The sequence below is a fragment of the Girardinichthys multiradiatus genome, chromosome 14 (genome assembly GCF_021462225.1).
Source record: "Girardinichthys multiradiatus isolate DD_20200921_A chromosome 14, DD_fGirMul_XY1, whole genome shotgun sequence".
Classification (NCBI taxonomy): domain Eukaryota; kingdom Metazoa; phylum Chordata; class Actinopteri; order Cyprinodontiformes; family Goodeidae; genus Girardinichthys; species Girardinichthys multiradiatus.
This window is the reverse complement of record NC_061807.1, coordinates 14,043,901-14,061,564: the sequence shown is the minus strand read 5'-3', so window position 1 is coordinate 14,061,564 and position 17,664 is coordinate 14,043,901. Positions and strand designations below refer to the sequence as shown.

The 17,664-nt window shown below is 39.1% G+C and overlaps 1 protein-coding gene across 1 annotated transcript in view; it reads right to left on the bottom strand.

The window, feature by feature from the left end:
• trpc5a (transient receptor potential cation channel, subfamily C, member 5a) overlaps window positions 1-17,664 on the bottom strand; it is a 175,289-nt gene that overhangs the window by 14,060 nt on the left and 143,565 nt on the right. Inside the window, exons 11-14 of the mRNA XM_047386544.1 lie at window positions 17,218-17,357; window positions 12,617-12,817; window positions 11,779-11,900; window positions 222-417 (exon numbers count right to left, since the gene is read on the bottom strand). Of these exons, the coding sequence (XP_047242500.1) occupies window positions 222-417; window positions 11,779-11,900; window positions 12,617-12,817; window positions 17,218-17,357 (659 nt within the window). The remainder of the gene's footprint in view (window positions 1-221; window positions 418-11,778; window positions 11,901-12,616; window positions 12,818-17,217; window positions 17,358-17,664) is intronic.

Sequence of the window (17,664 nt, the reverse complement as noted above, 5' to 3'; positions counted from 1 at the left end):
TCTCTGTAAGCTGTCTGGTTGTTTTTACTCATTCCCACATTCTTCTATTCCTATGCTCTGTTGCTCAGCCTTTGGTCCGTCATCTTGCCCAGTTCTCCATTTGTGCCAAGTAGAAAGTATTTTTGTTATTTATTAAACATAATTTCAATCCACCCCTCTGCCTCCATGTTTTACCTTCACTTGGGTGAAACCAAACTTGAAAGTTTCAGGCTGTAACTCACAGCAATGAGTTGGTAAGAGTTGTTCATCATGGCGATGAGCATGTTTAGCAGAACCACCAGTGAGATAACGTTGTACGTCCCAAACATCGTCGCCCCGACGAACTCCGTGAACTCGTGGCGAGCTTTCACGTTGGTGACATACAGGTTGAGCAGCCCAAATACGGACCAGAAGAGGGACTGGAGAGTCTCAAACAAACTAAGGGCAAACAAAAAGGAGACAATTACTGTGACATCAACATAACGAGCTGTAGACTAAGAGGCTGCGTCATACAAAATACCTTGGACAATCAATTGTCCATGATTCTGACCTGTAATTTTTGAATGCACAAATGTTCAAATATAGAAAAAGACTTATTCTTGTACTTTCACATATTTTTTGGAGACTGCAGAAACATAATGCATACTGTATAAATTACAAATATTGAGAATATCATTTTGTTCATCTGATATTTTGTTGTGTTTTTTTACACTGTACAATAACGTTTACAATGAAAAAGAGACGGTCTTGGCTGCTGCAGCTCCCTGTCTGTTTCATGTGACCTGCTCTGCCCTCTATGCTGTGCTGAGCCACACAGCGACCCCAGGTTTGCTAGTTATTAATTTATGAAGTAGGACTACAATTCCCTATAAGTTTAGCGTGGAAACAATTAACCATAACTGCACTGAGAAATGTAAGGGCTGAATTATGAATGAGTCAATTGAAAATGGGGAGGAAACATGCTAACAGCCTAGCCCTTCAGCAACGTGCTACACATAAAAACATTGTTAGCAAGACGTGTCGAGTCAAATTAAAAAAATAATTAACAAACTTGTCATAAGATCTCTGGACATTTAGATAATAAACACCAATTTTAACATTCTTGAAAAGTAATATGAATCAAAAACTAAACAAAAAAAAATAAAACATTTTCTGTAAAATGTAAGTAAAACATTTCTGGTGAAGGATAATTAGGCCTGAGTATTGAAGCATTCACATGGAATTGACTTTATTAACCACATTTAAACCAGCATTTAAACCTTCCTTTAATCGTTCAATATAAAATCAAACAACCTGAACATCCTTGCCAATCATGAATCTTATCTACATTCACTGTGTCATATCTACAGCCCTGTTAAGAAAGATGTACAGCTCTAGAGGACATTTTGGAAAGGGTTTTATTGAATTATACCAGCTTCAAAATGTCCTAATCTTAACTTTTTGTGGCAGCTCCATATTTTACTCCTGGTTTCTGATCTGTATTCATTTTTCTCCCCCTGCCCTCGTCTGTAACGTGCTAGCCTCCACTTCTCTCTGTCCTCTGTTTGCCTTCCCGTGTCTCTTTGTGCGACCGTCACTGTTAAAGCGGTGGTTGCTGAATTGTTGATGAAGCAACAATTGGCAGCGCTCGACACTACATCGAGAGAATGACAAAGACAGGGAGGGTTTGTCTGAAGGCTTCTATATTTATACTGCATAAAATATTCAGGGATGCAGTGTTTATTCTCTTCTTATTGTGGCGTGTGGTAAGATGTTTGATCAATCGGTGCACTGTTTTTCCTCATGAAACATCATTGGTGTGTGTGGAGGGAAAATTTGTCTCTGTGAGTGGCAGGGTAAGTCAGAGAGGTGAGAGGCTCAATGTTGTGCAAGTGAAGAGAGAAACGGAGGGAGAAAGGGAATGAAATCAACAACGGATGAAGCAGCCGAGCGTGGTATTGTGTCAGTTATGAAATAAGAGAGATGGGAGGACGCCAATATGAGGAGAAAAAACAAACAAAAAAGAGGAGGGGATCAAACGCCCTCACTTTTCTGTACATCTCATTTTCTTCTATAAATTCCCTTTATTTCAATTGTTCGCCAGTTTCCCTGTCTTCACCCCATGGCTGCCATTCATACACACTTTCACCAGACACTACATGACATATAGCGCCAGCCTCATTTATTGGTACCCCTGTTACAGATGTGTAGAAAGCCTTAAAATAAATTCATCATTTATAGCAGTAGCATAGGGGAAAAAGGTTTATGTTGAGAAATAACTGATTTGAAAACAATCATCAGTGGCAATTTTCTCTACAATCTCACAAAAGAGAGGGATCTTTCTCTCTAGATCATCCAGAATCCAGGGTCCTCTTGGATGTTCTCTTTTCTTCAGCTCACCCCAGGGGTTTTCTATATGATTTAGGTCTGTGGACTAATATGGCCATGGGAAAAGGTGAATTTTGTATCATTTGTGTGTTGATTTGGACATATGTTTTAGGTCATTTCAACTCATTTTCAGTTTTCTGGTGGAGTTCACCTATTTGAAGTTGCAACATATTCATCCTTTCTTTTACACACATTTATACATTGATATGCAGATTGACCGTGGCCAGGGGCACATTTAACACGTTGCAGCCCGGGAATCTGGAATCAAACCCACAATTTTCCAATCGCAAGACAACTGCTCTGCCCATTGAGCCACAATCCAGCCCTGGACGAAGTAGGCATGGTAGCCACTGTTGATGAACACAATAGGAAACACACGTGTGACGTCACTTCTTCTTCTTCTGTGCATGCAGGTCACTTCAGAGCCTTAGACCATACCAAAAATAAATCATCATAGCAAACGTCAGTGTGAACATAGCCTTAGGCTGATCTGACCAAAGGTCATGCTTCCAGTTAAAGTCCTAATGGAGTTTAGCAGACTCCACACATTTACGTTTGTGATGGTAGGGCATGAAAAGGTTTTCGTTCTGCCCCAACTACTGTATTGTGGTTTTTAAATGTTGTAAAATGAGTGATAAACCTTCCATTGTGCACCAGTGTACTAGTAAAATGTTTGGTTGTTGTATTTAAGTCACTTGGGCCAAACATCACTATGTGAGTGTTGCAGCCATCCTGTACTGCAGGTAAGGAGGAAGCCTGCCTCAAATGCAGCTCTTTTATTGGATGTGAGCTGGCAAGAGTTTGACTGGATGACTATATGTAGAAAATCTATGTAATTAAAAGAAGTATGAAATGACTTATGAATTGTGTATGTGTACACATGACCAAGTTGCTTTATATTTCATTACAGATAAAATTCCTTTTAATATTGGCATTATTTATCTGAAAGTTATTATTCTTTCTTTTTCTTTTCCATCTCTGAAAGGATGATGTGATTGGCTAATTTAAATTGAGAAATATATATAGGTGGATCTCTGGATGTGGCAGAGAGAGATGGATGGATTTTCTTTTTAGAAGCTGCTGCTTTGAGTAATGACTGGAAGCCAATAAATTGACTTCTTACACCATTCAGTCAAGTCAGAGTGATGTGTTCTCTTTTCCACACTACATCTTTCTGTGTATCCTTTCCTGCCGTATCTCTAAAACAAACAACAGCAAACAGTTGTTATGGAGACTCGGGGACCCAAACATGGCACTTTTTGCTGCAGTTCTCTAACCGTCAGCTTTGGACATTTATTTCACTTCGTTTACCCACCTGCTCCCTGTGTGTGGTGGCCAGATAAAGGCTCCCCATTCAACCTGGTGGGCAGTGGCTGATAGAAACTGGCCACTGTGTTGCATTAGTGAACCAGAAACTCATGGATTAATTATTAAAAGGCTCCAAAAATTAAAGTTATTACCTAATGGATTTTCCCCCCTCCATTAAATACATGCACAATAATTTAGGGTTTGCGTTTCTAAAATTTTCAATGTGAGATTTTGCTACTACAATATAAGATGGATTATATTATTAGAGAGGCCTTTCATGCATCTTTACCAGGGGTGGACATAAATGTAGATGGCACTGTATGATCTTTGGGACCGTAAAAGGCCCCATTAAACAATTGTACTCTAACTGTACAGGCTGCTTTTTTCTTCCCCAAACCATCCCTTCTTCCTTGTTCCTCCTCCTCTCTTCCTCTTCTCCCATCCAGCTGGCTCCTCTTTCTCTGCTCTCTTCTCTTCTCATCTCTCACTCCACTAAGCCGAGTTATAAACTGCTCCAGCTGATCCTCGCAGCCACTCAGTCATTTCACTGTTATACGTCTGCAGTTTATGTGGGAGGTGAACCGAGAAGGAGACGTAGTGTGTGTGTTGCATTCAGTTTTTCTGTGTCAGAAAACAAAGCCCGTTTGTGTGTTTACGCTCGGCAAACCGACAGCGTGCGGTTAATTCACTCCAGCGTATGGACCTCATCTTTTGAATGAACAACTACCATTTTCTGTTTTTTCCAGCAGACTGAGGGCTAAAAACTGCAGCCAAACATCCTCCTGAATACTGTGTTTTTCAGGAGTTACTCCCTCATTTGTGTCTCTTTTTATAAGCAATGCCTTAACCTGCTTGTCATGATTTTGTTCATGCAGAAAACCTTTTGGTGTTTCACAACAAGCAATAAAACACATTTGTAATTTCCAAAGTGCTGCTGTGCATTTAAAGACATTTACAAATATTTGCTGGTGGACATGTTTGTGAAGTAGACATTAAAATCAGGACCTCGATTTAAACCGAATTCATCTGGTCCATGCAGAAACACCCTGGGGTGAGATTCTTGCTGCAAGGCAACAGTGCTATCAGCTGCGCCACCAAACTGCCCTGACTTATTACAATTAATGCAAATAAAATACATCATTTTAGATTAATAAACACAAACAGCTACATCTAAAAGAATGGTAAAAAAAAAGCACCTTTTAAAAAACATGTTTCACATCATAACTATTTCTCCCATGCGTTATGGAAGTTCTGCACAGTTGGGGTCAAATGTGAACTTGGGGGTACAAACATTTGGCTCCATCCCCCTTTGACGCAGCCCCACACTGCATATTGCATTCATATTTCTAAGGGGTAAATGCCAATCTATATCAAAATCCAGTAAAGAAACACAAACCTTATGTAAAAACAGTGAGCAGATGAGCCACAAACATGACCAAACCACAAAGTCAACGGCGTACTCACAACTAGTTCTAAATACATTTTTGATTTTAAGTTGGATTTATAGTCGCTGATTTCAAGCGCATTGTACATCCGATTTATGATTAAGACCATAGATTACTAATAAAAACATTCTATCAAATCCATTCACTTCAATAGGGAACTGTATAACAATTTTGTGCAGAATAATATGCCTCAGTATTGCTCAGGTGAAATTGCATTTCGATCATCATCAGCAAAAAAAAATTCTTTCAACATTTACCAGTGAGGACTGATATGTTTCATTTGGTTCAATTGTGGAAAGCCGAGAGAAGGAGAGCTTTGTGTAAAAGTAAATAGACGGGGGTGTGCAGAGTGTGAAAGAAAATGAGAGTTTTTACAGGATTTGTGTGAAGGCCAAGAAAAGAGAGAGACACACACATGTATGAATGCTGTTTGTGTGAAATGATCTAACACATTAAAGGTGATAAGTGTGTGAAGTACAGATGAGTGAGAGGAGGAGGGAGGGGAGACACCTGAGCAGAAACAGGAAATGATCCTGTGAAAATAACTCCAAAATCATAAGTGTGTGTGAATACAGAGCGGAAAGAGCAGGATGGAAATGTTTCAAACACACTCACCGACAGAGGAAATAATCCTTGCATTGTAAACTCATGAATAATGATACAGACTGTGCTGCCTGTGGGGCTGCAATCAGTCCGTTTGCATAATGTGTTATCTCAGCTGTCTCCTCGGCACTCTGCATGCTCATTTGGCTTCAGCGTGACGCTGATTTCTGTCCTACAGCTTCTGATCCAGCAGCAGCCAATCAGAGCTGACGTACCAGGGATACATTATGAGAGGGCTACGAGATCCTTGCGTCTAATTGTGTCAGGACCTTTGTCAGAACGTGGATCTCAACACAGAGCTGTTTTCAGAGTTTAGAGATCATCTATCTGATTTCATGATTTCATACCCAACTAAATAAGAAGTAGGTTAAAAACTTACTGGCAGCAGATAATGTAGCCAGAAGTTTACCTATGGAAACATTTATGTAGATTGTAAACCCAACCTTTACACAAGTGTCAAAAAATACTTCCTAAAACAAACTAAAAAAAAACATGTTTTATAATTTTTAGACATAGTAGCAAGGAATGGCTAAACGTTTAACAAGTGATTTTCTGACAGTACTTTGAAAAACTGTTTCAGGAAACATTCCCATAAGACACAGTGGGTTCAGCTCTTAGCTTATGATGTTATTTGGAGGTAATTTATTTATGGTGTATTGTAAATCACAACAGGAGCAAAAGGATTTTATGCAAAATGTTGGTACTATTTCTAAATTAGAAAACCTTTTTCTGATGATTCCAGGTAGTCAGAGAGGACGATTTTTATCTGCTCCTTTTTTAAAGCCAGCCCTAAAGCAAGGTAACAAATTCATCTTTCTTCCCGTTTATAAAAGTGTCCAGCAGCTTCCAGGAGATGGTATACATTTAACCCTAACGGCGTGCCAACAAACAGCGCTGCTCTTTGAGAATTGGACACTTTTCATACTGGCTGTAATCACATTCAGCCTAGAAGATTCTCCCCTAAATCTCTGGTGCCTCAGTTAAATGTGGGCATGCAGCCTTTGTTGTTCAAAGTCTGAGGGGCAAATTGTCCTTTGTGTGCACTTTGAGGATTAAATGGAGGTGTTAACAGCTTGGTATGCAATTTACGCAAGCAAACTTGACACCGACTTGGCCTGCAGTGTTGTGTGGAGAGGACAGTAAAGTTTACCTTTTCTAACTTTTAGAGAAGCATATTTTAGGGCAGAGCAAAGTTTTAACAGATATGATTCACTGAAACCCATCAGTCCAATCCATGCACAGGTCACTCTATTAGGAATGCTTGGACAACGTTAGATGGACTTCCTTGTTTAGGTTTAGCAGAACAAATGCAACATTCATCTTGTGCAGAAGCAAAATAATAATGTAGTGATGATTACATTTTTCTAGAAATTCACTTTTCCTACAAGGCTGAGAGTGGGACCTGTTGTTTTAGCATCTGCTCACCTCACAGCCTTTGTACTGCATGTTTTACTGTAATGGAATCGATAACGGATCAATACCGCTATTATCCAAAACAAACCACTTTCCTCATCTGAATTCAGCCCACTGACTCCGCCTCTGCCTCCTTCAGCAGCGATACTCTGCTTCCAGCCCGTGTTGTAGCGCTGCAGTAAGAACCAGGACTCACATCTGAGCTTCAGGTTGACACCAAATCATCATTTTGTCGTCATTACCTGGTAAATCGAGGCTTAGAACAGGTCTGTGAGAGTCAAACTGAAAGGACTGGAGCTCCATCAGAGACACATATACTCTGCTGTTTAGGTTGATCATTAAAATACTGCTGCCTGACGTTATGTCTGCACTGACTTTCATGGAGGATGTTTAGGAGAACCCAAATGGCAACAGGACATGATGAGTAAGATGGAAACCAGGTGGGTACAATCAACAGAATGAAGAGCAGCTGGGGGAGAATCTAAGCAGTTAGCTGAGGGAAGGATGAATAACGGGCACAGGAGAAAATGAATGGAAACAAAGAGGATTTAACCCAAAGCTACAGACCAACACCAGCATAAGAGACTAAACCAAAACTCACAGAACAGGACACAAGAACTGAGAAACTCAGAACCAATGAAGGGATTAACATGGAGAGACACACTAAATAGAAAACAACTAAGAATCCAAACACATACACAAACATGTGGATTATGACACTTACTAAAAAGAAACTAGATGTTTTTTTGCATTTAAAAAGCAGTATTATTCTGGTATCTTCCTAGAAACTTAAAATAAAGATACCACAGGCAACGTTTAGGTTTTTTGTTTCTATTTTAACATCAAACTACAAAAAAAGTAAAGATATTCAGATATTTATAACGACATGTTTTAAAAGGAAGCATTTTGATTTGATCCCCTTTAAATTTCCTTCTTTTGTACCTAAATAATGCTAGAAGTGTGTTGTTGCTAAAACCTGACAATTATTAATACTTTTACATAAACAGCATTGATTCTTATGTATGATGCAGTTGATAAAAACCTAAGTGTCAGCCAGACATCTTTGTCACCCTGTTTTCTGCAGCCAGTTAAAAAAACAAAGCATTTTTGTTGTGCATGGCTTGCAAAAAAAAAAAAGAAAAGAACCATAAAAAAATTGCCTTCTGCAGACAAAGTTGTCAGAAAAGAAAGACAGGAGAAAAAGCACCAGGTCGTTTCAGTCTGCTTATGCAAGAATCATTTTTTCTCATTTATTTGACAGAAAGGTAAGTCATGCATTTTTTGTAAGATTCAATTTGACTGCTCAGTATGAGAAAATGTAATCTACCGCTCCGAAAATGAATTGCTTTATTCATTCTAGCAGTGACACTGTGTAAGATAACAGGATTATAATGCTATGGGGCTGTCCTATCCAATCCAAAGGAAATGGGGAGCTGGGGTTGTGGACAGTTCAAGTCCCGGCCTGTTCAGGTGTGCTGGATGTCTTGCCCCTCTCTCCACCCCATTTCCTGTCAGCTCACTTTCAAAGAAATCAGAAAAATAAAGACCACTAGTGCCTACACAATCACGGTGTTCATGATAGCCAGATCTGCTTTCCTCTCACAGCTGCCTGTTTCTGCTGTCCACATAACTGGTTTCATGGTTTCGCTGTATTATAAACTTGAAAACAGTAATGTATCACATGAATGAATCACTTTTATTTAATACTGAAAAGCCACAGTCAATTTGTTACAAAAATCTAAGTGTTTTCTATGCTTTACAATATCGTTCACAATAAAAGATGAATTATACTGACTTGCTGTCTGTTATATGACCTGCTCTGTGCGATGGTCTAAGATTGGTATGAAGGAGAGGAAAGCTTTGCAGAGCAAAACCAAAAAACTCCCATTCTGACTTCAGGTGGCATTCTAGTAGATTTTTCCAATGTGGAGTCTGAAAATTCCTACTTTTAGTACAAATAAAATGCACCATGTGTCCCACTAGAGGGAGCCTGCTTATCACCACCCCAGGAGCACCTTTTTAAGAACCACTGCAATGGATTGAATGATATATATAAAGTCAGCAAGAGGAAGCAGTTTTACTGCCAAGGAATGTTACAATATCACTAAAAATGTTAGTGATTCCTTGTTTCTGCACTGGAGTTACTTCACTGAATGAAGAGCAAATATGCTTTGACTAAACTATGGCTAAAACAATTAATCGTGATTAATTGAATATTGTTAACTAATTCAGTAAACGAATAATCATAAATTGGAGTATACAGACTCTAAATCATGCCATTCGCTGAAAGAACAACCCACTCAGAGCAGTTTGTTTCTACACCAGCCTTATTATTGTTCTAATGCTATTTTCTATCTGCTGATGCCGTTGTGCCATTTGGAGGTGAAATTAATATATTTGTTTTCTTTAACATTTATTAAACCAGATAAAAAATCTCATTGAGAATAAAATCTCTTTTTCAAGAGGAACCTGGCTAGACAGCAGCTCTATACTTGCAATGAAAACAAGTACATTGATACATAAAATATGAATAAAATAAAATACAACTACAGTCAATATAGTGAATATTTTCAGTGACTGGAAGTAGTTTGCACTGTTCCAACATTACTCGCTTGATGTATTGGTGTCAAAAGCTTAATGTTGTAAAAAATCTATTTGGAAATGTGTTTTCTTCTTCTTCATATTTATTTGTAATTTTTATTTTATTTTATTCTTTAAAATACCTGAATTTGCACATAGCTTTATATCTTCTATCTGTCTGATTACACAATGTTCACAAAGTAAATCAGATTTTATGATCAGTTACTTGGTGCTTGAATAACTTTTTTACCATATACTTTTCAAGGAATTTCTGGGATGACTACATTTTACTTCTACTTGAGTAAAAATTACATTGAAGTACTCCAACTTGAGTACAATTTCTGGCCACTCTATCCACCTCTGGAAACCACATACCTCTGCAAAGAGCTGAATGTTTGAAAAGCAGCACAGGTCAGCAACAAAAAGACATGCAGAATCAATAGAAACATAGATTTTTTAACTCATTCAAGGAAAGTAATCAGGAAGCAATCTGCTGATCACCAATTTATAAATTTAACAAGGTGACAGAAACATTTTTCTTCCAGATGAAGAACAAAAAGTTCTAAGAAGAGATTATTCTCTAATTTATTCGTCAATCCGTTGATAAGAAGCAATTCTTGAGTAGGCAGTCTATAATCAGCTAATGGACTACCTTTTAGAGGTTTTTCAGTCCAGTTTTAAAACATTTCATAGCTCAGAGTTAGCTCTTCTAAAAGCTTTTAATGATATATTTTTAGTAACTGACTCTGGTGACTGTGTTGTCCTGGTGCTGTTAGATTTATCAGCTGCTTTTGACACAGTTGACCACAGAATTTTACTTTCCCGTTTGGAACAGTCATTGGTCATGTAGCTTTGGATTGGTTTAAATCTTATTCGGTCAAGCGTACTTTTTCTGTATGTCTGGATGGCCATATGTCCTCCTCTGCTCCACTGTCGTGTGGTGTCCCACAGGGCTTGATTCTAGGCCCTCTCCTTTTCTTGTTGTACCCCCTTCCTCTTGGCTCTATTTTTAGGAAATATGGGAATGCTTTTCATTGCTATGCGGATGACACACAGATTTATGTACCGCTAAAGAATGCAGACTCCAACTCTCTTCAGGGTTTGTTTTTATGTCTGGAAGATTTGAAGGCCTGGATGGCACTAAACTTCTTAAAACTTAATGAAGATAAGACAGATGTAATGTTTTTTGGCAGATCCAGTGAAGATTTCCTGACCGATGTTGGCTCCTTGGTCCAGTATGTCAGGCCGGTCATTACAAATTTAGGGGTCAAGATGGATGCTGGTCTTAAGTCTTTTATCGGGTACACGGAATTTGACCATATATCCCTAGTTTTAGCTTCTTTACACTGGTTGCCAGTGCATTTTAGGATTCATTTTAAAATCCTTTTATTTGCTTTTAGAGCTCTTAATAGCCTTGCCCCTCCCTATCTGTCTGAGCTGTTACATCTTTACACACCCTTTTGTTCCCTCAAGTCAGCTGACCAGTTATTTATGAGAGTGCCAACGACAAAGCGCAAGCTCAGAGGGGACCATGCTTTTTCTGTAGCAGCTCCAAAGCTATGGAATGACCTTCCTTTGGGCATAAGACAGGACTCTTCACTTGCTGTTTTTAAAACCCTTCTTAAGAACTTTTCTTTGGCTTTTGGCACAATCTGAGATGTTTGACTTTGTTTTAATTATTTTATTACTGCTTTTATATTTCACCTTCTCTACTTTATGACTGTATTGTATTTTATGATTGTGTATAGCACTTTGGTCCTGTGGGTGTTTAAAGTGCTTTATAAATAAAGTTGGTATGGTATGGTGATGTCAAAAGGTGGAAAGATCTGATATCTGAATATTATTAATTTATTCAACTGTAGCTTTACATAAAATATAAGTGACTGTCACACTTAAATAAGGCTGATTAAAAACACTATAAATGCATTTGAGCAGCATGTCATAGTTCACACTTTCTATCCCATAATTAAACAAAAAAAATTTTCACTATGAAACTAGATGATCGTTTTGTAGAAGCTGTGAATGATGCAAGCATACACTACCAGTGTGTACTTTCACAGTATGTGTTTAGGACTGTACTCACGTGGAGAAGGCGTTGTTCTGCCTTTCACAGCGGATGCCCTTGCAGTTGTTTGGTTCTTCTGATGCCTTGGTCTCATAGTAGAAGTACAGTTGGTTGAGTCCATTAGCAAATGCCAACAGAACCTGCATATAAAAAAACATATTTAATTTCTTCTTAAATTATTAAAGGAAAAATAAAAATCAGAACATCTCAAACACATCAGATTTCTTTGTTATAATGAGTTTGTGTTTTGGTACCAGGACTGACCTTGCATCCCTCCTGGCACTTTTTAAACAAAGCTTTGATCTCAAACAGAACAAAAGCAACACATGTTGTGCTGTGTAAAGCTGCAGTGACGTAGACTTGGAGCCTCAGGCCCACTATGATTGTTTTGGAGACCACAGGGAGACAAAGCAATCCACATGTGGACTGTGTTTTAGGTCAGGAGCCCCCTTGAGAGAAAATGTATATGCCCTAACCGTCATTAGGCAGGCCTGCAACATCCTTTAGCTGAAAAATCAACGTTTCAGGATACACAACCCTTGCATACCTTCATCTTCCTCAAAAGAGGTAACCGGAACAGTTTAATTTGCATGTTGCTGCTTTGCTGATGGGAAACCACATTTAGAGCTTTTATTCTGTTGTTTGAATATTAATAGGATACAATGATCTCAAAGCAGGTCTGACTGAGATGAAAGTCCATTAGGTCCATTGTCACCATTAGGTCTATTTAATGGGTGTTAGAGTGACAACTGAGAAATTTTAATGGAAATAGGAAAGTTAGCAAAGATTAGCAGGAAGTCATTAAAAAAACTAATGAGTTTTATGTTCCACGTGCAGAGTCTTGATGATGCCTCACCAGACAATAAATGAAGAGAAACTTGAGGATGTCCAGCAGCATCCTCCCCAGAGAGATCTGCAGAGGACCGAGGTGGGAGTTGGCTGTGAAGAGGGAGATGAGCCTGAGCGAGCTGAAGATGTTGGCGATGGCAAACAGAGCCTCGGCGATGAGCGTCGGGTGCCACATCTCCCACTCCTCCCTTGGACGAGAAGAGTTATACTGGAAGGAGGGATGGAAGGGAAGGAAGAGATGAGGGGAGTGGGAGGAGGAGAAATAAAAACAAATGAATCCAGAGTTTATCTTATAAAGATTATTTCTTGCATTTCTACAGATTTCAATACAAAACAGAAACATGTTCAAATATGCTGCAACATCATCTTCAACCAACTTTCCTCAACTCTGTTACACCTCCCATGCTTCCACACCTTCCTCATCCTCTCTTATAAGGCATCTTCCCTGTATTCATTCTTTCTGATTCTTCTTTTGCTGCTTTCATTTTTTCTTCCTCGCTGGGTTTTCTCATGCCTTGCTTCCTCCTAACTCTAAATTCAACCATAAGGCATTCACACGACTGGGGTCTTGTTACCTCTTCCTCAATTATCGTTCTCCGTCCTTTCAAACATACATGAGTGCACAACCGGAAACAGAAAACATGACCACAGATGCGCATTCATTAATTTATGGTCTGTTGGACCTTTTCTCCGATGCATCAAGTCTGTGTCTATCATACGTACACACATAATGATAGAGCAAAATCTCTCAACGTCTCCAGGCGATTTTCCGTGGTGATGAATATTTTAAGAAAGAATTAAAAATACAAATGTAAAATACAATTTCCAGCTGCTATCTCTTTGTGTGCTTTCAGACCAGGAAGCAGGGTTGTAGTTTAACACTCCTCTCTGCAGTTTCGGTACTGCTACCCACCCATTACCCTATTAAGAGAGTGTCTCGCCCTCAGATAATCGACTTGTGTCTGTACTGGTTCTGTTAGATCTCAGTGCTGCATTTGATCCAGTCGATCATAATATTCTCTTAGAAAGGCTGGAATATGCTGTAGGGATCAGGGGAACAGCGCTAGGCTGGTTTAAATCTTATCTGTCTGACAGATTCAAGTTTGTTCATGTAAATGATAAATCATCTTTAAACTCCAGGGTTAATTGTGGAGTACCACAGGGTTCAGTACTTAGGCCAATTCTCTTTACTATATATATGCTTCCAATAGGTAAAATTATCAAGCAGCATAGAATCAATTTTCACTGTTACGCTGATGATACTCAGCTTTACTTATTCATAAATCCTGATGAGTCCAACCAGTTAGATAGACTACAAGCATGTCTTGAAGACATAAAAACTTGGATGACTTTACATTTTTTGCTTCTAAATTCAGACAAGACAGAAGTTGTCGTCTTTGGACCGAAGTCTTTAAAAAAAGAAACTGCTTAGTCAATCACTTAACCTGGATGGCATTAAATTGACCTCCGGTAATAAAGTAAAAACCCTTGGTGTTATTTTTGACCAGGACATGTCATTTAAATCCCATATTAAACAGGTTTCTAGGATTTCCTTCTTTGACCTCCGGAACATTGCCAAAATTAGAAATATCCTATCCAGGAGTGACGCTGAAAAACTAGTCCATGCATTTGTTACTTCAAGGCTGGACTATTGTAATTCTTTACTATCAGAATGTCCACAAAATGCAGTTAAAAGCCTTTAGCTGATTCAAAATGCTGCAGCAAGAATTCTGATGAAAATTAAAAAGAAAGATCATATTTCAGCTTCCCTTCATTGGCTCCCTGTTAAATCCAGAATATAATTTAAAATTCTCCTCCTCACATATAAAGCCCTTAATGATGTAGCTCCATCATACATCAGAGATCTGATTGTTCCATTTCTTGAAAACTGGCTCAGAGTTTATCTGTTCTTTCTTTCTAGGTGAAACGACTAAAGGAGCTACATCCATTAACATTTACTTTTCCTTCCCATAGAAAGGACTCCTGGATCAGTGCTTCTGTGTTCTTTTTGTGTCTCTGCTCTGTTCTCTCAAACCCCCAGTCGGTCGTGGCAGATGGCCGGTCACACTGAGCCTGGTTCTGCTGGAGGTTTCTTCCTGTTAAAAGGGAGTTTTTCCTCTCCACTGTCGCTACATGCATGCTCAGTATGAGGGATTGCTGCAAAGACAACGCCAGTGACTGTCCACTGTCTCTACATGCTCATCCGGGAGGAGTGAATGCTGCAAGTCTCTGACTGGATGCAATCTGCTGGGTTTCCTTAGACAGAAAAACCTTTTATCCAATTTGAATAAATAACTGAATCTGACTGCACTGTTCAATGGTTAGGATTAATTGGAATGTATGTACCTGACTTTTGTGAAGTGCCTTGAGACGACATGTGTTGTGAATTGGCGCTATATAAATAAACTGAATTGAATTGAACTGCGCTGGCATGTCAAAGCAGGTATATGTGTGTTTTAAATGTATCTGTATGCATGTAATTATGATGCATGAGAGTGCGGGACCTGTGTAGGTGGGCCACCCGCCACCATCAGTGACTCACAGCTGTTGCAGATGGCCCAGCCGTCTGGTGTTTGTGTGAATGTGTGTGTGCTTTGTTACATAATTTTCTTTTAATTAAATACATAGTTCAGACCTTTTAAGTGGGTCTGTCAGGGGTAATTATGAAGAGTCAGCACCTTACCTGCAGTAGACTCCACTCTTAGTGATCTCAGTTTGGAAAATCCGGACAAAATCTCATGGATGAGTCAAGCTAACTTGAAGCCAAACTAACAGCTACTTAGTGGAGTAGTACTGGATTAAAGATGTTGTACCTGGTGCACAGTAACCCTTAATAGATGAACTGTTACCTTGCACAGCCTTTTTTATATTTTTCTGTGCCCATGTGACCTATGAGATCTATGGCACCTTTGTCATTTACAGAAACACAAATACCTGCTTTGCACACGATGCACCATTTGTCCCGACTTGGACAGTATGAGGGAGATTTCTTTACATGTTGTCCATAAAGCTAAACTTGAGCTTTGAAATCTTGTAAACAGCAGCAGCAGCAGCAGCGCTACATGTGCTGCCCTGCTGTCTGAGGGAAGAACCAGCCACTAGGCAGCAACTAGGGCATGACGTCACATGAAAGAAAGGCTGTCGCAATGGTCAGTTTAAGTGCATGCCTGTTGGTTCCCATGAAAAACAATGAAAACTGAATGTTTTCAATAGTCTTTTACAACCCTAATTCCAATAAAGTTGGGACATTGTGTAAAATGTCAATAAAAAAAAGAACACAATAATTTGGAAATCATGTTCAACCATTCACTTATTTTGAATTTGATGCTTGCAACACGTTCCTAAAAAGCTGGGGCGGAGTCATATTCACCACTGTGCTACATCACCTTTCATTTTTACACTCAATAAGCATTTGGGAACTGAGGACTAATTGTTGAAGCCTTGTAGGTGGAATTCTTTCCCATTTTTACTTGATGTACAACTTCAGTTTCTCAACAGTCTGGGGTCTCTGCTGTCGTATTTTGTGCTTCATAATGAGCCACATATTTTCAATAGGAGACAGGTCTGGACTGCAGACCCGTATAGTACCTGCTCTCTTTTCTCGCTGTTGTAACACGTGCAGAATGTGGCTGGCATTGTATATGGCATGTAGCTTTCAGCATTAATGGTGCCTTCACAGATGTGTCAGTTACCCATGATGCCATGGGCACTAACACACCACCATAACATCACAGATCCTGACTTTTGGACTTTACGCTGATAACAATCCAGATAGTCCTTTTCCTCTTCGGCCCTTTTATACGTTGCAGCAGTCCATCTCAGAGGAGCTCTGGTCCAGATGAGTTCAGGTCCAGAGGAGCTCAGGTCCAGAGAAGCCGGCGGTGTTTCTGGGTATTGTTGATATATGGCTGTTGTAGATCTAATGTCGAACTGTGTTTACTGACAATGGTTTTCTGAGATGTTCCTGAGCCCACATGGTAATATCATAGTTATTCTACTAACTACTCAGCGGTATGCATAATTAATAGCAAATTTATTTTTCCTCATTTTTCAAATTTCCTAAAACAACTTGAACATCAAGATTTGTCAGTTTGATAAAATGCTATATTAGGATGATTGACTTGCCAGTTTTCAACAAGAATATTGTTTACTTGAAAACTGTACACATTTAGCATCTAATAAACATGAAAACAAATTAACTTAATGTCACAGCTTTTATGATCAATCATGAGTGTCCTAATTTTGACTAAATTTGTATTCAATAGTTTTCAAAAGCTGAAGGTGAGTCTGCAAACTATTAGTGCTGTTTTCTCACGTCACATGTCATTGTTGTGGTTTTAATTTCCATTTCAATAAGCTATTAATCAGTGGACCAACAGATAAACACAGCTCTGTCGTTCTGGTAATGGTGAAATACTTCATCCCTCCTTTTACTGAGCAGACAGACCAATTGCAGACATTTGTGTTTGCCAGCTGCTTGTTGTTCCATCACTGCCTAATTAAACAGGCAGTCACAATCTTTCAGTTTTATTGCACTTCAAGATCTTTAAACATTAATGACCTAGTAATTTGTATATCTATCACTATTTCAAAAGCAGACGTCTTTACCTTAACATAAGCCACTATCTTCAGAGATATGGTGGCCAGGTAGAGGGAGTTCATAGCAAAGTCCATCAGGTTCCACCAGTCATGTATGTACTCGGTGAATCCTCCGTCCCACATCTCTTTGATCTCTGCCCAGATGAACCCTGAAACACACACACACACACACATACAGACATTGCATGTTGTTCGTAAGGACACATTTAATATGTTTTTCTTTCAGAAGACACAGGCCATTAAGCAGGGAGTGGCATTTTGTCTGACTGACTTTAGATCAAGTCAAGCTTTATTTTAAATTATTCAGAAGACATTTCCTCCCTGGAATAAACAGATTTTAAGGTCGCAATAAGACAAGTGGCCTTGGTTAGCTTGGTTTAACCCTTAAGGCTGATATCAATCCCTCTGGTGAGTTTGTGCACATCAGTTGGCCTCTCTGACACATCTGCTCAGTGT